This window comes from Triturus cristatus, chromosome 8 (genome assembly GCF_964204655.1).
Source record: "Triturus cristatus chromosome 8, aTriCri1.1, whole genome shotgun sequence".
Lineage (NCBI taxonomy): Eukaryota > Metazoa > Chordata > Amphibia > Caudata > Salamandridae > Triturus > Triturus cristatus.
In genome coordinates this window covers 301,702,627-301,726,817 of record NC_140591.1, presented here as the reverse complement: position 1 = coordinate 301,726,817, position 24,191 = coordinate 301,702,627, and the positions used below count along the sequence as shown (strand labels likewise).

Here is a 24,191-nt window from a genome sequence, read left to right as displayed (position 1 = left end):
GGAGTTCAATATCTGGAGACCAGGAATGGAGAATCATTGACTTATTTTCCATTGGAGCCTTGTTTAACCAATCATTAAAACCATGGCACTGTCCCATTTGAGAGAGGATCCTGAAATGTTTCGACATAGAAGCAGACAGGGGCTGTTCCTTTGTGCCATTTGAAAATGAAAATAAAGCCAGTTTAAAAGGAATATGCTTGGCAACAGATAGACAATGGAGGATGGCTAGGTCTTCCATATTGTTGCATGATTTTTTAACTTCAAGACCAGCTTTGCTGTCATATTTTGTCAATTAGAGCTCCTCAGTGTAACCCCTGAGCCAAGTTTAGAGTTCACATAAGAGGCCCACAATGATTATATGATGTTTTTCTCCCAAATAGGTGTTAGACCTGGCACCATTGGCGTGGGTCTCCCTTCCATTTTTACTGTTGCCTCATGTGTTTTTGCTGGTGTTAGCTGCTCAGAGCACTGTGCCACTGCCAATCAGTGCCACAGTGCAAGTGCTCCCTATGTGAAATTATTATATTGATTGGATTCCATGTTTGGCTTATTTGGTTTACTGTCAGCCCCTAGTACAGCGCACCAGGAGTGCCCAGGGCTTGTAAATACAAATGCTGCTGGTGGGCTTGCAGCACTGGTTGTGCCACCCACAGAAGCGGCCTGGTAAACTGTGTCTAAGGTCTGCCATTGCAGAACCTGCGTGCGGTCTGGTACTGTCATGCTGGCTGCGCAAGTGCAACTACTTGCCAGTCCCTAAACCTTCCCTTAACTTCATATTAGTCACCCCTGTGGTAGGCCCAAGTGCAGGGTGCATTGTAAGCATAAGGTAGGACAAGCCCTGATGTGTTAGGCATGTCCTAATAGTGAATTACAGCCAATTTCGTTTTTCACTATTGTAAGGCTACCTGTTCTCATAGGCCAGAATGGGCTGTTAGAATTGTTACATCCTATGATCCTAACAGGCTCAGGGAACATGGTAGAAATTCAAGTTTAGTACGCCTGAACTCAGAATAATAAAATACATCTTTTATCAAAGTTTATTTTAATGTTCTGGGTTTGCAAATACCACTTTTAGAAAGTTGGTATTTGCTTGCCTAACCATTTCAGCCCGCCTCTGGTCTGATGTGTATCTGCTGTGTGGTTTCTGTGAGTGACAGGGCTGGGGAATTCCAGGAGACAGGCTGGGCAGCCAGTTGGTGAATAGATAGATTACATCCAGATGGGTGGGAGGAGTGCACCTGAACACTGAATGGGGCTGTGCTCTGCCACCACAATGCTGGCTCCACCTCCTGTGGAGCGTCTGATGTCCCTGCCCTGCACACTGAAAGCAGAAGCCTGCATCATGTCAACAAAGTGCTCAGAAACCGGACTGAACTAGGCAAAGGCCCCCTGGCCGCAAAGAACAAAAAAAATGTAGTATAAATATAGGAGCCCTGCTCCTAAGAAATCAGATCCTGCTTGAACCACGAAGAACCTCTGCCCGACTAGAAGGACCTGGAAAAGCTGAAGGAGGAGTACTGTCACTGACTTGGGGGATTGGCCTGCAGTGGGTGCCTTGCTGAGAAAGGAGAGGAAAAGACTGAAAGAGACTTTGCAGAACTTGTACTTCAATCTATCTCCAAGGGCTTGTGGGTGAGTTTGCCCCCTGAACGGAGTCCCAGGAATATTTGACTCCTCCTGCCTTCTTCAAAACCCGCTGGATATTGCCAGAGATCTGCCTGCTGTCGGAGCCGCGATCCGAGTGCGACTCATACCCCTGTCCGCTCTGAAGTGGGTGCCTGGCCACCCCGCTCTCCGTGCCCCTCGGCTCTCAACTCGAGCCGTCGCTCGCACCGTCTGCAAGGGCCGCCCGCACCTCGCTTCCTTCTCTCCCCCGTTTTTGGAGCCGCACTGACATCGCCGCACTCCTGCCGCTGGTTAAAGGATTGGGGCGCACCGCACGATCCAGTACGGTCCGTACGCTGCAGCGTACCGGCCGCCGTGCACCGCGCTCATCCAGTCCCCCGGCAGCGCCGCACTCCAAGAGCCCGGCCCTTACGTTCGTCACGTACCGGCCACCTCGCGCTGCGCACCTCACCAAGGCATCCCCGCTGAAGAAGGTACGACTCGAACGCGGCAAGGAGCAACGAACGCTTCCAATCCAGGGCCACAACGCGCCTGGACTGTCTTCACCTCCTGCCAAGCCGCGTCCCACCCGAGCCCCATTAAGAAGGTATTGTTGCACGCCTCGCACGCCCACAGCACCCGCCTCGGACCCGAGTGTCCGCCGGGCCGGTGCCATGTTGTTGACCTTCTTTTGACCACCGTGCGAGTAAAACAGAGGGTGCGAAACGTACCAAACAAGAACTACGCATTTTTAACACAAAAACTCTTCTTTTGGTAAATAGTATTGTGGCACCGTTTTTGAAACGTTATCTGGGTCTTGTATTAAGTCTGCTTGAGATATATATAAAGAAACCTATTTTTGATACAAAATTAGACTGGTGTCCATTTGTGGTGTAACATTGAATTGCTGTATGTGGTCATAAATGCTTAACCCATAACGCTCTGAAGTTTAGCCTTGTCTGCTTGCGCCACACTACCTAGAGGGTGAGCAGGGGTTATTTTTAAGAGTAAGTCCCTTGCCCTGACTGGAGGAGAGGGTCCCTGCTTGTCACAAGTACTTACCTGTGCCAACCAGAGACCCCCAATTCTAACATTGGAGGCAGCGGTGAGGATTTCGAATTTGCATTTGTGATTAATATACAGTAATTGGTGAACAACACGTAGTGAGTTAAGACCAATAACGCAGCCACATACTGTTGATTTTTGTTTTGCCAAGAGATCTCCATTGGTTTTAGAAGTCATGCCTGGTTCACTCAGTGGAGGAAAGGCAGCCTCTGTAATCTCTGCCATTGAGGGAATTGACTGGGAAGAGGAGAGATTAGAGAGCTACTCCTTAGCACAGCTGAAGGGCTTCTGCCTCAAGTGTAGAATTTCACGGTCTGGATGTAAAAACAAGACCCAATACCAAACGGCGCTGAGGGCCTGGTTTGAGTCAAGATCACCTGAGAATGTGTTGGAAATGGAACATGAGCGGGCAGAAAGCCTCAATGGATTTGGCAGAGTTCTGTCGCCAGAGGAGTTGGCAGACAAGAAAGAAACCCGAGCACATGAAATGGAGATGGCAAGACTTAATGGGCAGATGGCAATAGAAAGCCAAAGGTTGGCCATGGAAGAGAAAAAGATCCAATTGGTACATGAGATGAAATTGAGGGAGCTGAGAGCTAAAAGTTTAGAGCTTAATCCCTCTGGTGGCAGCACACCGCCAGTGCAGGCAGAATCAAGGGTGTACATTCCCAAAGATGTAGTTAAGGAATTTTTTAAGAATGATGACATAGGGCAGTGGTTCAAGGCCTATGAGGTAGCCATGTCCTCCCACCGGGTCCCTGAGAAAGATTGGGGAGCGGGATTGTGGGGACGGTTCCTGAGTGAGGGGCGGGACACACTGTTAGATTTGCCTTCAGATGTTTATAATTCTTATCCCCATATGAAGGACGCTTTGATGGCCAGGTATGGGATAACTCCTCAGTTGTATAGGCAAAGGTTCATGGTTTGCACCAAGATTCCTAACAGTACGTATGTGGAGTATGTAACTTTTTTCTGCAGAGCATTGGATGGTTGGGTAAAGGGTAGCAAGGTTGATGATTTTCAAGGGCTTCTTGATTTGAATGCATGGGAGCACTTGTCCAGTAATTGTTTTCCTGAGCTACGCCAGCACCTGATTGATAGTAGGCTGACTAACCCTAGGAAGCTTGCTGAGGAGGCGGACCGCTGGGTCAGTACCAGGGTCCACAAGGGTCACGTGGGAGACTCCGCCAAGGGTGGGCAGGGTCCCCAGCAGAAGAGTGGGGGGGACAAGTGTAAACAGAGGGAGTTCCATCAAAGGCCCCAAAGTAGTCCCCAAGGGAACCAAGGGAAAGATTCTCAGCCTCCCCCACCCCAGAAGCCGACCGGGGCCCGACAGGTCCCCCTGTTCAAAGAGGGCCCCCGAAATGTTACAAGTGTCGCCAGTTTGGTAAACCCACACCCCCTGGTGCAGCCCCCCAGCAGACGGCTAGTGTAGCCCTGGGTGGAGAGATGGGTGTCCAAGGAGGGTGGGGTCCTGCAGAGATGTCCCTTGTCTCATTAGGAGACTGAGAGATGGTCCCCAAGACCCAGCTGCCTGATAACACTAAAAAATACAGGCAGTGGGTGGCCATCAATGGCCATAGGGTTGAAGCCCTGAGAGACACAGGAGCCAGTGTGACAGCTGTCAAGTGTCACCTGGTGTCTCAAGAGCAGGTTGTCCCAGGAGCATTCTATCCTGTTGTTGCCGCTGACAACACAGAGAGTCACTGCGAGGTGGCTCAGGTTCCCTTTGAGATGGGGGGGGGGGGACTCTGGTACTCTTCAGGTAGCTGTGAGGTCCGCCATACCTGTAGACTGTCTGTTAGGGAACGATTTGGAGAGCCCACCTTGGGCTAAGGTGGAGCGGAGTGCTCACCTGTAGATGTTTGGTATGTCTGATTGGGCGTGTGTTACCACACGGTCCATGGCAGCAAGTAGAGGAGCTCAAGAGGTCCTGGAGCCTGAGAGGGAGGCCCAGGGACCGGCCTTAGAGAGAAGAGGCAGGGGGCGCGGGAGACGGGCCCCTGAAGTTCCCACGGTCCAGGAGGAGGCAGACCTTGAGGGGGATGCCCTGGAGCCTACAGGGGAACAGATAGCTGAACTGTGGGACCTGCCTGAGCTGACCCATAGGCAGCAAGAAGGAGGCCCCTCCAGGGAAGACTTTTACAAGGCACAGAAAGAATGCCCTTCTCTCGTGGGTATGCGGCAGCAGGCTGCAGACCAGGCCGCAGGTGATCAGTCTGGAACACATTTCATTTACTGGGAGAACGACCTCCTGTATTCAGAGCCTAAGGTTGCTGAGCCTGGGTCAGCCCATGTGCTGGTGGTACTCCAGAGCTTCAGGGCCTTCCTACTGGGGCTGGCTCACGATGTGCCATTGGCAGGACATTTGGGGCAGGACAAGACCTTTGAAAGGCTTGTCACCCACTTTTATTGGCCTCAAATGCGCAGGAGTTCAGACACTCACTGCAGGACCTGTCAGACTTGCCAGGCAAGTGGAAAGAGTGGGAGGAAGCAGAAGGCTCCTCTCCAGCCATTCCCTGTGGTCAGTACCCCCTTTGAGCGAGTGGGGATTGACATTGTGGGGCCACTGGACCCCAGGACAGCCATGGGCAACAGGTTTATCCTGGTCCTGGTGGACCATGCCACCCGGTACCCGGAAGCCATCCCTCTGAGGACAGTTACGGCCCCCGTGGTGTGACGTGCACTGATGGGAATTTTCTCCAGAGTGGGATTCCCTCTAGAGGTGGTGTCTGACCGGGGTACCAACTTCATATCCAAATAAATGAAGTCCCTTTGGCAAGAGTGTGGTGTAACCTACAAGTTTACCACACCTTACCACCCCCAAGGAAATGGGTTGGTTGAGAGATTCAACCGAACCCTGAAGGGCATGATAATGGGTCTTGAGGAACCCATGAGGCGTAAGTGGGACGTCCTCTTACCATGCTTACTCTTTGCTTACCGTTAGGTGCCACAGAAGTCTCTAGGGTTCAGCCCCTTTGAACTTCTGTATGGCCACCCAGTGAGAGGACCTCTAAGTCTGGTCAAGGAAGGCTGGGAGCAATCTCCCAGGAAACCTCCCCAGAATGTACTTAGCTACGTGCTGGCCTTCAGGAACCAGACTAGGCGTTTCAGAGAACTCGCAGAGGCGAATCTGGAAAGCCAGTCAGGAGGAGATGAAGCGGTGGTACGACCAGAATGCCACTCTGGTTGAGCTTCAGCCTGGACAAAAGGTGTGGGTCTTGGCCCCAGTGGAGCCTTGTGCGCTCCAGGATAAGTGGACCGGTCCCTTTGAGGTTGTGGAGCGCAAGAGTCCTGTTACCTATTTGGTGGACTTGCGGTCTCCCAGGAACCCCTTGAGGGTCCTGCATGTCAACCGCCTGAAGCCCCACTTGGAGAGGTCCCAAGTGGGCATGCTCTTGGCAACAGATGCTGGGATGGAGGAGGAGATTGAGCCTCTTCCTGACCTCCTGTCAGCCAAGGAGCAAGATGGGTCAGTGGATGGTGTCATCCTCTCTTCCACCCTGACCCCTGAGCAACAGAATGACTGCTGCCAGTTGCTGGGGCAGTTTTCTGATCTGTTTTCCCTGATTCCTGGTGTCACTGATTGGTGCGTCCATGAAGTGGACACTGGGATAGTGCACCCGTGAGGCACAGGGCCTACAGGGTGACTGACAGGGTGAGAGCTTGCATCAAGGAGGAGGTCTCCAAGATGTTTGCCCTAGGGGTAATTGAGTCCTCAAGCAGTCCTTGGGCCAGCCCAGTGGTCTTGGTCCCAAAGGCTGCAGCGCCGGGTGCCACACCCGAACTCCGGTTCTGTGTGACCTACAGAGGACTCAATGTGGTCACCAGGACTGACGCACACCCCATCCCCAGAGCTGATGAGCTCATAGATCGGCTAGGGGCTGCCAAGTACCTCAGCACGTTTGATTTAACGTCTGGGTACTGGCAGATCGCCTTGACCGATGGGGCCAAAGAGAGGTCTGCATTCTCCACCCCGATGGGCACTATCAGTTCCGGGTTATGCCCTTTGGGATGAAGAATGCCCCTGACACCTTCCAGAGGTTGGTTAACCAAGTGTTGGCTGGACTGGATTCGTTCAATGCCGCCTATCTGGATGACATCGCAGTGTTCAGCTCCACGTGGGAGGAACACTTGCGCCACCTCTGGGAAGTGTTGATGGCGCTGCGGAGGGCAGGCCTCATGATCAAGGCGAGTAAGTGCCGGATCGGGCAGGGTTCCGTGGTGTACTTGGGGCACCAGGTTGGGAGCGGCCAGGTGGTGCCCCTTCAACCCAAGATAGAAACCATCCTGAATTGTGAGTCACCCAGACAGAGGTGAGAGCCTTCCTAGGTCTCACCGGGTACTACAGGAGGTTTGTCAAGGGGTATGGCAACATTGTTGCCCCCTTGACAGCGCTGACTTTCAAGAAGCAGCCCCAGAAAGTGATTTGGCCTGACACCTGTCAGAAAGCTTTTGAGGCCCTGTAAGCTGCTATGTGCACGGTGCCCGTGCTCCTGGCTCCCAACTTCTCCAAAGAGTTTATCGTTCAGACAGACGCTTCAGAGCATTGTGTGGGGGCTGTTCTTTAACAGATTAATGAGGAGGGCCTAGATCAACCTGTAGCCTTCATTAGCAGGAGGTTACTTCCACGGGAACATAGATGGAGTGCTATTGAGCGTGAGGCATTTGCTGTGGTCTGGGCGCTGAAGAAGTTAAGACCCTACCTGTTTGGGTCTCACTTCCGGGTTCAGACAGACCACAGGCCCCTCAGATGGTTGATGCATATGAGGGGTGAGAATCCTAAGCTGTTGAGGTGGTCCATTTCCCTACAGGGGATGGATTTCACGGTGGAACATCGCCCCGGTTCAGATCACGCCAATGCTGATGGTCTGTCAAGATTTTTCCGCCTTAGTGATGAGGACTCCCTGGGGTAGGGTAGTTCTCCCCACCTTTCAGCTGGAGGGGACACGTGTTAGACCTGGCACCATTGGCGTGGGTCTCCCTTCCATTTTTACTGTTGCCTCATGTGTTTTTGCTGGTGTTAGTTGCTCAGAGCACTGTGCCACTGCCAATCAGTGCCACAGTGCAAGTGCTCCCTATATGAAGTTATTATATTGATTGGATTCCATGTTTGGCTTATTTGGTTTACTGTCAGCCCCTAGTACAGTGCACCAGGAGTGCCCAGGGCTTGTAAATACAAATGTTGCTGGTGGACTTGTAGCACTGGTTGTGCCACACACAAGCGGCCTGGTAAACTGTGTCTAAGGTCTGCCATTGCAGAACCTGCGTGCGGTCTGGTACTGTCATGCTGGCTGCGCAAGTGCACCTACTTGCCAGTCCCTAAACCTTCCCTTAACTTCATATTAGTCACCCCTATGGTAGGCCCAAGGGCAGGGTGCATTGTAAGCATAAGGTAGGACAAGCCCTGATGTGTGAGGCATGTCCTAATAGTGAATTACAGCCAATTTCGTTTTTCACTATTGTAAGGCTACCTGTTCTCATAAGCCAGAATGGGCTGTTAGAATTGTTACATCCTATGATCCTAACAGGCTCGGGGAACATGGTAGAAATTCGAGTTTAGTACGCCTGAACTCAGAATAATAAAATACATCTTTTAGCAAAGTTTATTTTAATGTTCTGGGTTTGCAAATACCACTTTTAGAAAGTTGGTATTTGCTTGCCTAACCATTTCAGCCCGCCTCTGCTCTGATGTGTATCTGCTGTCTGGTTTCTGTGAGTGACAGGGCTGGGGAATTCCAGGAGGCAGGCTGGGCAGCCAGGTGGTGAATAGAAAGATTACATCCAGATGGGTGGGAGGAGTGCACCTGAACACTGAATAAGGCTGTGCTCTGCCACCACAATGCTGGCTCCACCTCCTGTGGAGAGTCTGATGTCCCTGCCCTGCACACTGAAAGCAGAAGCCTACATCATGTCAACAAAGTGCTCAGAAACCGGACTAAACTAGGCAAAGGCCCCCTGGCCGCAAAGAACAAAAGAAACGTAGTACAAATATAGGAGCCCTGCTCCTAAGAAATCAGATCCTGTTTGAACCACGAAGAACCTCTGCCCGACTAGAAGGACCTGGAAAAGCTGAAGGAGGAGTACTTTCCCTGACCTGGGGGATTGGCCTGCAGTGGGTGCCTTGCTGAGAGAGGAGAGGAAAAGACTGAAAGAAACTTAGCAGAACTTGTGCTTCAATCTATCTCCAAGGGCTTGTGGGTGAGCTTGCCCCCTGAACGGAGTCCCAGGAATATTTGACTCCTCCTGCCTTCTTCAAAACCTGCTGGATATTGCCAGAGATCTGCCTGCTGTCAGAGCCGCGATCCGAGTGCGACTCATACCCCTGTCCACTCTGAAGTGGGTGCCTGGCCGCCCGCTCTCCGTGCCCCTCGGCTCTCAACTCGAGCCGTCGCTCGCACCGTCTGCAAGGGCCGCCCGCACCTCGCTTCCTTCTCTCCCCCGTTTTTGGAGCCGCACTGACATCGCCGCACTCCTGCCGCTGCTTAAAGGATTGGGGCGCACCGCACGATCAAGTACGGTCCGTACGCCGCAGCATACCTGCCGCTGTGCACCGCGCTCATCCAGTCCCCCGGCAGCGTCGCACTCCAAGAGCCCGGCCCGTACGTTCATCACGTACCGGCCGCCTTGCGCTGCGCACCTCACCAAGGCATCCCCGCTGAAGAAGGTACGGCTCGAACGCGGCAAGGAGCAACGAACGCTTCCAATCCAGGGCTCCAACGCGCCTGGACTGCCTTCACCTCCTGCCAAGCCGCGTCCGAGCCGAGCCCCATCAAGAAGGTATTGTTGCACGCCTCGCACGCCCACAGCACCTGCCTCGGACCCGAGTGTCCGCCGGGCCGGTGCCACGTTGTAGACCTTCTTTTCACCACCGTGCGAGTAAAACAGAGGGTGCGAAACGTACCAAACAAGAACTACGCATTTTTAACACAAAAACTCTTCTTTTGCTAAATAGTATTGTGGCATCGTTTTTGAAACGTTATCTGGGTCTTGTATTAAGTCTGCTTGAGATATATATAAAGAAACCTATTTTTGATACAAAATTAGACTGGTGTCCATTTGTGGTGTAACATTGAATTGCTGTATGGGGTCATAAATGCTTAACCCATAACGCTCTGAAGTTTAGCCTTGTCTGCTTGCGCCACACTACCTAGAGGGTGAGCAGGGGTTATTTTTAAGAGTAAGTCCCTTGCCCTGACTGGAGGAGAGGGACCCTGCTTGTCACAAGTACTTACCTGTGCCAACCAGAGACCCCCAATTCTAACAATAGGTTTGTTTTATTTGCTAAGAAAAAAAAAATGTACGGGTATTTGCCATGTGTGCCTTAAAATGTTCGCCTGAGTCCAAACAAATCCATGATTCTGTACTGTTTAGCAAAGACAGTTAGAAAGCCAAAGAGTTCTGGAGGACAGTAGAGTTTGCTTGAGTCCTGAAGTTTGTGTAAGTAATGACACCATTATTAACTTTGGTCTCCTTTAATTCATCATTTGACCTACTTCTTCTAGTCCAGTTTTGTGAGAGGGTAATTTTTCAAGAATGATAGGAAACTATTAAGGATGAAGTTGGCCCTTTCATAACCTGGGTTTATCATATTCCAGTGTTTAAGGCAGTTTCTTGGAGTGGGTTCTTTGCTCTTAGGTCTTGGAGTTTGGGCTGTGGTGACACCACTGATTAGTTAGATGGCGGTATGGATGCCTTGTTAAAGAGATGATATGCATCCTTTAATTTTACGATGATAGCTTTTACATTGTAATCTGCTTAATCACCGTGGGTGGATCATACTTTTGGGTCTACAGGTGTGCATACCCGTTATTCTGGGATACAAAATTAGTGCACCATTCCAAGTATTTTTCCCTGAAGATTAAGGAATACAGAATTATCATAGATATTAGTGTCTCCACACCAAATTTGATGAATTGTCCCACATTCCAGGCCCTTTTGCCCCATACATCTTCCAACCCCCCGCAATGTGTCCTCAAGGAAACCCTCAGAGTGCAGAATTACTGCTTACCTCAAAGTCGTGATTTGGCCAGTAACTTCTGCCTGTGTGTCAAGTGCCTTTCTAGATTGAGAGTAATTTATTATGTTATTTACTCTTTCTGTGGCTGACCTGCCCTTGTCAGTATTTGACAAAAGCGGTCCAGTGGAGCCATACTTCTCAAAATGACATGAACTGAGTCTTTTCAAATGGTAAAAGTATGGCAATTCCAATGGCAATAGCACAGTACCCAATGTCCAAATCAGGAGTCGGAGGTTAAAACAAGTTTGTAACTCCCTCTCCCTCCACCAGAGAAGGCTGGACTGGAAAGGAGGCAATACTTCAAGTAACGACCCGGAAGGTAGCAATAGAGATCTTCTCCTTAGGAGATTGAGTTAAAAGTTAAAAGCTGTTCCTTGAAGCATACTATATCTATTAAGACTCTTCTACCTGTCTGTGCTACTTGGGTACTAGAATTCCAGCATAGTGCTGCAGAATTTGTATAATCTAGATCCTTTCATTGAACCTTTGGACTCCTACGAGGACTAAGTGTGTGTATGTGTTCTGTGAGATATATATTTAGGGTCGGATTTGTAAAGTTAAAGCCATGCCACTAATTTCGTCGACAGGCCATTGTAGGTGCTGTTGAGTAATCGAGATGATGCCATCCCGGTGCATCACTACATTTCCCTGACACTGAGCTTTCTGAAGTTACCCTAGATCGACTCCAAAGGACTTTAAAGAAAGAAAAGATTGATAGGTTTTGAATAATAAAAATGTCTAGGTATTACCTATACCTGTAATCACGGTATTGGGACCTTTTTTTTTAATGTACAGGAGAGCCTTAAAGGCCTGGTTGTTTCCCCTGCCGAATGGATAATTGAGATGGTACTAGTCATAGCTTATGGGTTTACTAGCTTTGGCGTACCTTTTCAGTACCAACATACAGTTGTTGATGATTGCAGTGCTCTATAACACTATATAAATAAAATATATTTGCCTTTTGATATTTTATTTTCAGTGTGGTCCAAGTAAGATCTGTTATGATTAGGGCTCCCGGTTTTATGGTAGTTATGTTTTTTAGCATTTCCATCTGTATTTATCCAGATTTATTTTTTGCTAATTTTATCTGTATTTAGCCATATTTATTTTGGGTTTTGTGGAAAAATTAAGCTGAAATTAGTATATTTCCACATTTATTTAACCGATAAATATGCACTCATGCTTGAATGTCTGCCAGGTTTCAGTGCTGTGAATACCCACAGAAGATAAATCAGTGCACTTTAATGAAGATATGCAAATTTCAGTATCAACCTTGTGCATATCTACTGCTGTTAAAGACTGTTTACTAAAATTCCTTTCTTTTTTGACCCCCTTATCTATTAATCCACACATCTACTGGCCTGGCAGTCATGGCAGACAATATGCAGAATTACTCAAAATGCAACTCGATTTACATTTTTATCCACATTTTAAAGTAAATACTGACAAGAAAATAAATGTTTTCTGTCTGTATTTATCTGTAAAAATCAGTAAAAACGGTAAACAAGGAGCCTTAGTCATGATGCAACCTTAAAATGCCGAATTGGTCTAAATGTTTTAACAAATGATTTTTGTGTGTTTCTTCTTGGTCTAGCGGTCTCATAGGTCGCAGTTGGGCAATGGTGTTTGCCAGCGCTGGCTACAAAGTGAAAATCTACGATATTGTGCAACAGCAAGTTACCGGTGCCCTGGAGGACATAAGGTATGACCCTTGCGTAGTCAACAGCTTCATAAATCCATATTCAGTTCAGTTGTTAATCTTGAGCTTAAATGATAAGGCCATACTAATATAAATATACATCCTCACTTTTAAGTTAGGGCAGTGTCTAGTATCCATGTGAGCGATAACAGAAAAGCCTAGTGACAAAAGAACATTTTGTGATAAGAGAAATACCTAGGGACAACAGAATGTTTGTATGTTTTTACTTCCTTTTCCTCTGCATTGCGTACACCCCTACACGGCGTGACATTACAGTACATGCTCTCTGTCGGTGATGAGGGAAACTCCTACTTAATGATTAGCCCTACCCCTTAACATATTTTTTATCGTTTGCCTTTGATGTAATGTCAAGCGATGTAGTGGTTGGACCATGTACTGAAGGCGATATAGTAGGGGTGTACCAACAGAATAGTGATAAGAGGAGCCTACGGATGAGAGAATCCTAGAGATGTGAAACGCCAAGGGATAAGAGAAAATGCTATGGTTAGGGATAAGAGAAAATGCTATGGTTAGGGATAAGAGAAAATGCTATGGTTCGTGATAAGAGAAAATGCTACGGTTATGAAAATCCTGCAGATCTGAGAAGCCTAGTGTTAAGAGAAATGCCTAACGATAAGATACGCCAAGAAGCTTTGGAGTAAAAGGAGCCATTAGAGAATAGAAACTCTTGACTTTTCTTTCATTTATCTTCTCACAAGCTTCTGATTATCAGTATTCCGTGGTGGTAAAGGGTGTTAAACAGCATGATTAACAAAATAATGAAAGTAGAAGATACTGCCTATTTTTCATGTGTGATCCCTCCTTCATAATGTAAACTGCAGCACGTTTCACTCATTCTTTAGAGCACAAATACCTCTTCAATTCATGTTTCTTCAACTCTGACCAAAATACTTCTAAATCGAAGGCCTGTGAGTGAGAGATCTTTATTACTATTGTAATTTTTGTAACTGTGTAGGCAGAGTAGTGATTTATGTGGGTAGATTCCGTTTGTTTTTGTGTGTGTAATGAAGCTGTATTGAGATTATGCAGGCATCAAGGCAAGGAACGGAAAACACAAAAGAAAGGTACACATCATATGCAGAGTACTGTTGCCTTAATGCTAGAGCCGCGGCTCCTGAACGTGAAGGATCCCAGACACAACCTTCAGGGCACTGGTATACTCTAATATTCCCACCATCTCCCCCAGATTTTACGGTGGTTATGGGGGCAACACCTCGCTATGTGTACGGGTTCTTCTGGCTTTCGCACACCAGTCCATCTCCACTCAACCTGGGAAGGGTGTTGGTTGATTTGCAGTGTCGGGAGACCTCTCTCTTGACGACTGTGACACCGATTCCCACCATGGCATGTTCTCCCCTAGGGCCTCCTCCGTCTTCCAGAATCTCAAGCAGGGCAACACGGGGCGCAGCATATTGTCTACTGTCATTACTGGGATTAGAGCTAAACATCCATCAACAGTCAAGTGCACTGCTCTTAACCCCAAGTGGGTCATTGACAGGATCTGTTCCATCTCAACCCATTCTTCCAAGCTCTGTAATAAATGTTTAGTGTAAAAGTTTGCTTGATATATCCAAGAGGGTGATCATCCTATAGTTGACGCATTGTCTTGTTGTCCTTTGTTGTATAGAGGGATCCTGCTACTCCCCATCTAGAAAGCCGGGGTTGTATTTTCCTCAATAACAGCTTCAAATAGTGGGACCAAAACATGGGCCTGCAAATTGGGATCTAATTTCAAAATTTCAGTTGACAGCCCATCTTGGCCTTGGGATCTTGATGGCTTAAATGTATTTATTAGCTGCTCAATCTCCCCTATTGTCAGTGGGCTCACAACTCGGGCTAACCCAGCACTCCTGTGCCAACAGCACCCCACATGCTCACACTCTCACGAACCAACCACCTGCTTATGCTCACAAAGACCAAACACCACTAACACAACATGCAACAGTCGCATACATGCTCCTCAACACCCACTTGCTCACCACGCACGCCATGGAGATGTTGGACCTGCTGAATGCTCTACTCTTCCTCACAGAAACATGGCTAAACCCATCCTCTGCCCGTACATCACCACAGCCATTCCTGCCAGATCAAGATTGTCAGGTAAGACAGTGAGCACAATTCCAGAGGTGGAGTCTTCATCCTATTCAAAGATACCATCAGCTGCACAACCTACAAGGATATCCCTACCAGCTACATGCCACACCTCACTTTCAAGATACGCATCACAGCCACCTTCTCCCTGGGCGGAACCCTCGTGCACCGAACACCAGGACCCTGCATCAGTTTTGTCGGCGTCATCAAAGACTTCGTTACACCCCCATCATCAGCGCCAGCACCTTCATCTTCATTGGAGACCTTAACTTTTACCTAGAAGACCGCACCGACCAAAACTCTACTGCCCTTCTAGCAAACCTTGGCCTTACCCAGCATATTACTTTACCCACCCACACCGCTGGACTCCTATTGGACCCAATTTTCTCATCACTCAGCAACATCGTGGTCGATAAGCCAACAACTATGACCTGAACAGACCACGCCTTCGCCAGCTTCAGTATGCACATACCTCACTACCACAAACCTACCGACACCGGAAACGCCTGCCACACCTGGAAGAACTTCACAGAAGAGAAATGGGCTTGCATCCTCTCCGTGCACTGGCCAAGCACACCAGCAACTTGCCCAAAGACATCAAGAAGCTCAAAAGCTGGATCAGCTTATGCACCAACATCCTGGCTCCCCTCAATCACAACCCAACCACAAGAGGAAGGCGACAGATCAGTTGGTATACAGAGGAACTCAGACTGACTTAACACCACTGCAAGAAACTGGAGCGCAAATGGAGAACAAGTCATGACACCACAGATAAAGACATCTTCAAATCAGACCTAAAACGCTACTACCAGCAGATAAGAGACAACAAGCATACATCCCTGGCAGATCGCATTGACGTTGGCATTAACAACTGCAATCTTTGCAATCATCAAAGATTTCATTGCGCCTGTAGGAACATCACCCTCTCAAAAGACCTTTGCAACAAGCTCTCAGAGCTCTTCTATAACAAAATCACCTCTATATACAACCTCTTCAACCCTCAGCCAGACCTTGTCACCGTCGCAGCTCAACTTCTCATCACGGCTGAAGAACGAACCCTGGGTTTGTGGCTTGCTGCACTGTTGTCAAAATCGCTTCTACCATAAAGATCATTCACTCATAGGCCCTATCTGACCCTTGCCACCACCATGCCTTCATCAAAGGACTCCTACTGATGAGCAAAGCACTAACACCCATCTCAGCTGCATTCCAGGATACCAGGAAATATGCCCCCGTCATGCTCCTGCTCAAGAACTTATCCGCTGACCTGGCCACACTTTCTTACTACAGACCCATCTCCCTCCTATCATACCTGGTAAAGGTCTTCGAAAAACCTATCAACTGATGCCTCACAGACCACCTCGGCAACCATCAGCTGCTTGACATCACACAGTTGGGATTCAGAACCAGAAACACACACATCGCCACCACAAAAGACATCCACATGATCCTTGACAGAGGAGCTACAGCAGTCCTCATTCTTCCAGACCTCTCTGCAGCATTTGACATGGTCTCGCACCCCATCCTCCTCAGACCCCACACGAGATTGGCATCCAAGGACCTCCTCTCTGCTGAATCTGCTCCTTAATGGACACAAGCGGTCATCCTGCCACCTTACTTGGATGCCCGTAAACTCTCTGGAGTGCCACAAGGTTCATTACTCAGTTGCACCCACTTCCAACACATACAGGATTCCTCTGGTCCGCGTCATTTGCACACACCACATCAAAACGGTCTCCTATGCCGACGGCATGCAACTCATACTCTTCCTTTTGAATAAGACTCTCAAAAAAAGAAACCAGTTTACCACCTGCATGACTGTAGTCACTAATTGGATGAAAGCCAGCTGTCTCAAGTTCAATACCCACAAGATAGAAGTACTGATGTTCGACAAGAACACCTCACCATAGGAGTCCAACTGGTGGCCAGCCGAACTTGGACCAACACACAACCAGCACCCACTGCAGGAATCTCAGAATAATCATCAACAGCAAGCTGGACAGAACTGCACAAGTCAACGGAGTCACTGCATACTATTTTCACACCCTGAAGATGCAGAGGAAGATCTTCAAATGCTCCCAATCAAAAGTAGAAGAACTGTCATTCAAGCCCTAGTCACCTGCAAGTTGAACTACGGGAACACCCTCTATGCTGGGATCACCAAGCAACTCGCTAGAAGACTGCAAACCATTCCGTACTTGACAGCTAGACTCATCCTCAACCTACCACACAGACCTCACACCACACCACACAGGAAGCTCCACTGGTTCCCGATATACAGGCACGCTCATTTCAAATTCCTCACAAACACATTCAAAGCACTATACAACTTCGGCTTCAACTACCTGAACAGTGGCATCTTCTTCCACCAACCACACAGACACCTCCGCTCTACAGAACAACTACTCGCACGCAATCCCCACATACACAAAACGAGATCAGGAGGTTGGACATTCTCTTACATTGCTCCTGGAGCGTAAAATGGCCTCCCACTCAACATCAGAGCCGCCTCCTCACTACTTTTTAATTTTTTTAATGTATTTTTATACATAAACCAAAGGAGGCATTACAAATTGTTTCATCAGCCATTCGATGGCAAAATAAGTATAAAATATAACATAAAGGTCTAAGATACATCACGGGACAGTGAACAAAACAGCTGTTGAAAAGACAGAACATTGCACAGAAAAAGACACAACAATCACATTTGGTTAACCAAACTAGCGGCCGTATCGGACAATTTCCTTCGCTCACCACCATCTGACCCAGCCCACTGTAGGTTCTCCACCATCCCCAGATTTTATCAAATTTACGGGGGCAGCCTCTGCTGGGGCATGTCACTTTCTCGGCTGCCATATAGAGGTCCATCACCCGCCTCCATTCTTATGTAGAAGGCCTCTGGCACTCCCCAATATTTAAAAAAGGTGCGACGCGCTGTGTGCGAATCATCTAGAGTAGCACAGCATTATGCACATTTATGATCCAAGTTATCCAAGTAATCAGAAGTATTCAAAATAATCCATGCTTTTTATTTTCCATTTATCAACGTTTGTCAGTCACATCAAAGGTACAAGATTTCACAATTTTATCCTTTTCTTTGCTCAGGAATTGCCCATCCGGGCCTAATCTCAGGCAGGTTAGTGAACTTGATTCCTCCATTAATATTTACAATCACCCAATGCATTTCGGTCATTACGACCTTCCTCAGGGGTATCTACAATAGCAAAATACATGTCTGTCAAACAAACGTAAGTAATTTTTATCACAACAACTTAAAATGAATCCTTCATTTTACTCTTACTCTTGCGTAAATAATACAGTGCTATTGAAATATATATTGGAAAAATAGATAAAAAATCCCTACATCTCCTCACTAGTGCTTGATCATTAACTCCCTGTGACTGCCACCAATTTGCTTATACTCCTTCACCCCAAATCCAAGTATAACAATTTTAACAATATTAGTCCCCTAACCAAGATTCCACCAGTGCGAATCCAAGTGAGCCCATAATATCCCTTGCGCGAGTCTTCCCCGATTTCCAGCTAAGCGAACCGGCTATCCAAAGCGTGTTCAATTCCTTCTCACCTGTGGTAAACACACTAATTTTTCAAAAAGCGTGCCTGTCTTCTCATGTACTCGAACTTGATTCAATCTAAAACGTTCGACCGAACTCTTGAAACCACAGCACCTTCCTCTCCCGCTTTAAATAATCTATATCACCTGATTGAATACTCCGCCCTCCTGTAACTCTACTACAATACCCACAATCCATTTAACACGAGGTGCGTGTACTCGTAATCCCCGCGCATACCCAAATACATCAAATGACCTCAGAACCCCCCCACTAATAACAACAAATTATGAAAACCGAGCAAGGGGTTCAAAAGTAAAGATCAAGTCATAATGCAAGTGCACAACAATTAAAATCTCAGATTAAATTCCAGATGTTCATATCTTGGCTTTATTTCTTGAAATAATTCTTCGTTGCAAGCTCACTGCCAGCCAACACGTGTTTCGTCCTGACTTAATAGGTCATGGACTTCATCAGGGCTAAAGAATAAAGAAATAACCGAATTTCATGAAGTATATGTTACAAGTAACAGCAAAAAACGTACAAATATACTAACATCAAAAACTCAAATGCTAATTATGCAAGTTATTGAGCCGATAAACCTAATAGATAAACATGATGGTAGGAGCAAAAAGTATGATGTGTAAGATCACCGAAAAGTCGGGGTTGTGAACCGTGTGTATAGGAAAGGAGGGGAAACTGCAGAAGGGAAGTGAAAATTAGTTAAGAAAGGACCCTATGAAGATCAATATATATAGAGTTCAAGGGTCTTAGTGAAATCAAGAAAATATTAGTCAACTAAAAAGAGTAAGCGGCTATTGACCTGAACACTAGTGCCCTAATTTAGGTGCATGTGAGAAAGGTATTAACTTGAGTTGTAAGAAACCAAATTCCTAGTAACCCGTCAAGGAAGTAGAGCCATTGGCAGGTATAGTGTATTATTATTATTTAAATCTAATATTTCGAAGTTGAACATATAATACATAGAACTCACCAAAATTTGGTGTAATCAAGGACTGTATCTTATAGGTCCAGAAGCCTGGGGCTACGTCCGCATTCTACAAGTAAACAGAAAATTCAGCATTGCTAGTATTTAATCTGGAGTAAAGCCAACAATATTAATGTGCCAAATACAATAAAACTTGAAAAGCGTACCAATTAAATCTCGGGCTGGTGGCTCCAATCCAAAGTTTCTCAAATAATTACGATCTGTAATATTCAGCTCTAGTTATCAGTCATAAGACCTAGAACAAAAAGAAAACTGGACCTCACCAAACAGTCCACTATGCTAAACGAAAATTCAGAAAACACATTGACGGATATTACTTGGGATGAGTCCATGACTCTAGTTACATTAGATGTGGTGTCACTTTACACCAATATTCTACATGAGCAAGGTTTATTAGCATTACGCTATTACCTGGATAAGACACCAGTTGAATTTTTGGAACATTCACAAATGATAATTGATATGTCACGATTGATTCTAGAACACAATGTTTTTCTGTTTGGGGGAGAGTGGTACCAACAGACGTGCGGTACTGCGATGGGTTCCAGATTTGCGCCGTCCTTTGCCTGCCTCTTTATGGGGTGGTTCGAGGCGGGGCACATCTGGGGCCCATCTGGTACCAGATGGCAGGAATATATAATGTTTCTTGGTCGTTACATTGATGACTGTCTTTTAATTTGGACAGGAAGTATAGATGAACTTAATGGGTTCTTTGAATATCTAAATAGTAATCCATTTAACATGAAATTTACAATGGCTCACAGCAAACAAAGAATTGTGTTTTTAGATGTGGAACTTTTTGTCGAAGATATGTGCATCTACAGTCGTATGCACAGAAAAGAGACAGCTTGCAACTCAGTACTGCATGCAGCAAGTGCTCATCCTAGGACGCAAGTTAATTCCATTCCCTATGGAGAATTCTACAGAGCACGCCGTAATTGTAGTAAGGATACAGATTTTATTAAAAGTGTTACAGACATAGAAGCAAGATTTTTGGACAGGGGTTATGATCAAAACATAATCATTAGGGCAAAAAGACGAGCTAGTCTTCTCAACAGAAATGATACTTTAAAATCATATCATAACCCTAAGGGTAAACTAGAACAACAAGTGAGAATGATAACTAATTTCCACCCTTGGTCTCATAAAGTGTTTAATATACTTAAACGCCATTAGAAACTTCTTACATCAGATTCAGACCTTAATAAAATCTTGACTAATCACCCAAGCCTTACTTACCGTAAAGGTTTAACTATCCGGAATATGGTCAGCCCAAGCTATCCTAAGAAAAATGTAGATACTGAGTCTTGGCTTCAGAGAAGAAGCTTGGGTTTTCACAAATGTGGTGATTGCAGTATGTGCAAACATGCTTTATCAGGAATCAAAGAATTCACATACAATGGATCCAGAAAATTTCACATAACCCAGTATATTAATTGTAATTCTAAGTTTGTGATTTATGTTATTATCTGTAAATGCTCAATGATTTATGTGGGCAGTACAGTTAGGAATCTCAAAACTCGAATTGCTGAACATTTCAGAGCGTTGAAAAATATGGATGATAGATACCCAATAGTTCATCATGCATTAGAATGCTCAGAGCAGATTAAACAACAGAACTTCAAATTCCACGCTCTGGAATCTGTACCAAGTGACATTAGAGGTGGTAATCGAGAACTAAAGCTGCGGCAGTCTGAAGCACGTTGGATTCTGAGGTTACATGCGGTAAATATGGGGATTAATATTGAAAATGAATTACAGTACTTCTTGGGTACATAGCTGAATGTTAGTACTCCAATTACTCCTGTTTACGTTAACCTCAGATCATGATGTGAAATTTCAAATAACTCTGTTAAATAATGTATATTAACTTTGAATTATTCCTTGGAGATTCACTATGTACTCCTCTTATTATGCCTTTCCTTGTTTTTACTGGATGACCGTAATATCTGGTTCTAATGAAATCTCAGAGAGATATATATAGGTTAGTTATATTGGAAATTGCTGTTAAATTGTTGAGGTAGTGTATACGAGTCAATATGTTGTACATTACTGTATGCCTTCTCTCACAGTATCTTTTTATGGTGGGGTCACCTTTGGTTTCTGGTAACTTTTTTCTTCCCCTCCTCTTTTTTCTCTCCTGTGGAGTTTAAATACTGATTTATAATGATAATCAGAGATTTGTATATACACTTATCAATGAGATTGTTCATTTACTTGATTTACCTTGGTTTAGACTGAATCTTACAGACACGCGCGATTAGTATTTGAAGGTAGATAAGGAATCTACCGTAGTAATGAATACTCTATAGTAACGCTAGTGGCGTTTTAGCCCTTGCAAAGATGGCGCGTAACTTAGATACATTGACTAGAGTGGGATGATCCCGACCCAAGATGGCGCGCCAATTTACGCTCTGGTAATCATGAGCTGTTAGGAGTTGAGACCTGGATATGGCAGTTTTTCTCTACTATCTTATCTTTTATTTACAGGCTCTGCCACATTTAGTGTACTTTATAATATTGTTTTAAGTTAGTTGATCGATAAATCAGTTACAGCTTCAATATGGCGCTTATCGGAGGCACTTAATAAGAGTTTCATAGTCCGTTGTCGAGTAAGACTATATATTCCCACATCAATATGGCGCCCATTGCTGACGCCGAGAACATTACAAGAGGTCGAGATATCGGACCGTACCGAACACTTTGAGGTAATCGCTGACCTAGCGCTATGAGACAATTGAATGTATATACATGTATTGAAGAGTTAACCAGTATTGGAGCTTTAGATTTTGGTTATGTGAATAGTAACAGTCTCAGGATCTCAGAGCGATCAACAGCGTTTAACGGAGACGGTACTTTTTAGACAACCGTTACTAATTTCGTTTATTAAATAGAGAAGTCGTTTAATTATCACTCCACGGGTTCCCTGAATTTCGGTTATGGCCCTACCAAATACAATTAAACTACATGGCCTTATGCCGGTTCTGTCAGTTTGTTTAACGACTACAGGTGATAGTATTCCTAACTGGTGTCCCTGACTTAACTCTTTCTGTCGAGTAAGGCTCTTTCTGAATTTTCGTTTAGCATAGTGGACTGTTTGGTGAGGTCCAGTTTTCTTTTTGTTCTAGGTCTTATGACTGATAACTAGAGCTGAATATTACAGATCGTAATTATTTGAGAAACTTTGGATTGGAGCCACCAGCCCGAGATTTAATTGGTACGCTTTTCAAGTTTTATTGTATTTGGCACATTAATATTGTTGGCTTTACTCCAGATTAAATACTAGCAATGCTGAATTTTCTGTTTACTTGTAGAATGCGGACGTAGCCCCAGGCTTCTGGACCTATAAGATACAGTCCTTGATTACACCAAATTTTGGTGAGTTCTATGTATTATATGTTCAACTTCGAAATATTAGATTTAAATAATAATAATACACTATACCTGCCAATGGCTCTACTTCCTTGACGGGTTACTAGGAATTTGGTTTCTTACAACTCAAGTTAATACCTTTCTCACATGCACCTAAATTAGGGCACTAGTGTTCAGGTCAATAGCCGCTTACTCTTTTTAGTTGACTAATATTTTCTTGATTTCACTAAGACCCTTGAACTCTATATATATTGATCTTCATAGGGTCCTTTCTTAACTAATTTTCACTTCCCTTCTGCAGTTTCCCCTCCTTTCCTATACACACGGTTCACAACCCCGACTTTTCGGTGATCTTACACATCATACTTTTTGCTCCTACCATCATGTTTATCTATTAGGTTTATCGGCTCAATAACTTGCATAATTAGCATTTGAGTTTTTGATGTTAGTATATTTGTACGTTTTTTGCTGTTACTTGTAACATATACTTCATGAAATTCGGTTATTTCTTTATTCTTTAGCCCTGATGAAGTCCATGACCTATTAAGTCAGGACGAAACACGTGTTGGCTGGCAGTGAGCTTGCAACGAAGAATTATTTCAAGAAATAAAGCCAAGATATGAACATCTGGAATTTAATCTGAGATTTTAATTGTTGTGCACTTGCATTATGACTTGATCTTTACTTTTGAACCCCTTGCTCGGTTTTCATAATTTGTTGATGTTTGAGGTAAACTTTGTTTGCCTAAATTACGATGTTGGTGGTCGTCGTATTGCTAACCTAGTAGCAAGGGTTCTAATTTACACACAGTACTAATAATTCATTTCCCAGCGCAAATTGTCCCTACCACTGTGGTTTATTGTGCCCCCCCACTAATAAATCCGTGGTGTTTTCCCCCGTGATTCCACAAAAGTGCATCGCGCTAATATTGTGATTAGAAATCTAACCTTTCCCATTATCACCCTTTAACGCCCCCATGGACAAACATACATTTGAATTGCCATCCTAATTTGAAAGAATAATCCAACTCATAAATAAAGTGTGTTTTAACCAAACTATTATCAGTCCTTGTTTCCTGTCACAACATAAATAATAATAAGTCTTTCTTTTAACGATCTAACTTATATTGTTACTGACTCCCCAGTATTTAGCCACATCTCTTTTTGCCACCACTAGGCCCAGCAATCAAAAGATCAGTTTAGAACGAGGGAAGTCGACCTTACTGGGGATCCTCAATATCACAAAACTCGGATCAGACTGAAGTGTCACCTCTAGAATGACTGAGAGCTCCTGAAGGATCATAGACCAGTAGTTTTGGACACACGGGCATTCCCACAGTGTATGTATGAAGGACCCTATTGCGTCCCCGCAGCGCAAGCAGGCTGGTGAAGGCGCCCTTCCCATATGTTGTAGTCTACGACATTCATGATATACCTTGTGGAGTAGTTTGAATTGGATTAGGCGCATATGAGCCTTAATGGCAGCCTCGCGAGGGTGCATTAGTGCCACCTCCCAGTCTATGTCCTCTAGGTCACCACATCTCTGCCACCTCTCCCTTAACAGGTCTAGGGTGTCTGGAATATTATTGTTTATAGTTCTATACATGGCTGAGACAGCACCTCTATCGAGTTCCTCAAATGAAATGCGACCATTGAGGGGGGCATACTCCGGTATGTCGGTCTCTGTCAATCCCTCAGCCGTCCAGACGTGCCAAAGTCGGGCATATCAAAAGAATTG

General features: G+C 45.6%; 1 protein-coding gene and 1 long non-coding RNA gene across 2 annotated transcripts in view; both read left to right on the top strand.

Annotated features, from left to right (window-relative positions):
- Positions 1-24,191, top strand: part of CRYL1 (crystallin lambda 1) — a 640,631-nt gene that overhangs the window by 14,002 nt on the left and 602,438 nt on the right. Inside the window, exon 2 of the mRNA XM_085621561.1 lies at positions 12,285-12,392. Within this exon, the coding sequence (XP_085477687.1) occupies positions 12,285-12,392 (108 nt within the window). The remainder of the gene's footprint in view (positions 1-12,284; positions 12,393-24,191) is intronic.
- Positions 22,211-23,506, top strand: LOC146802016 (uncharacterized). The gene is made up of 3 exons (XR_014967685.1): positions 22,211-22,299; positions 22,397-22,460; positions 22,976-23,506. It is a non-coding gene; the product is annotated as an uncharacterized LOC146802016 (long non-coding RNA).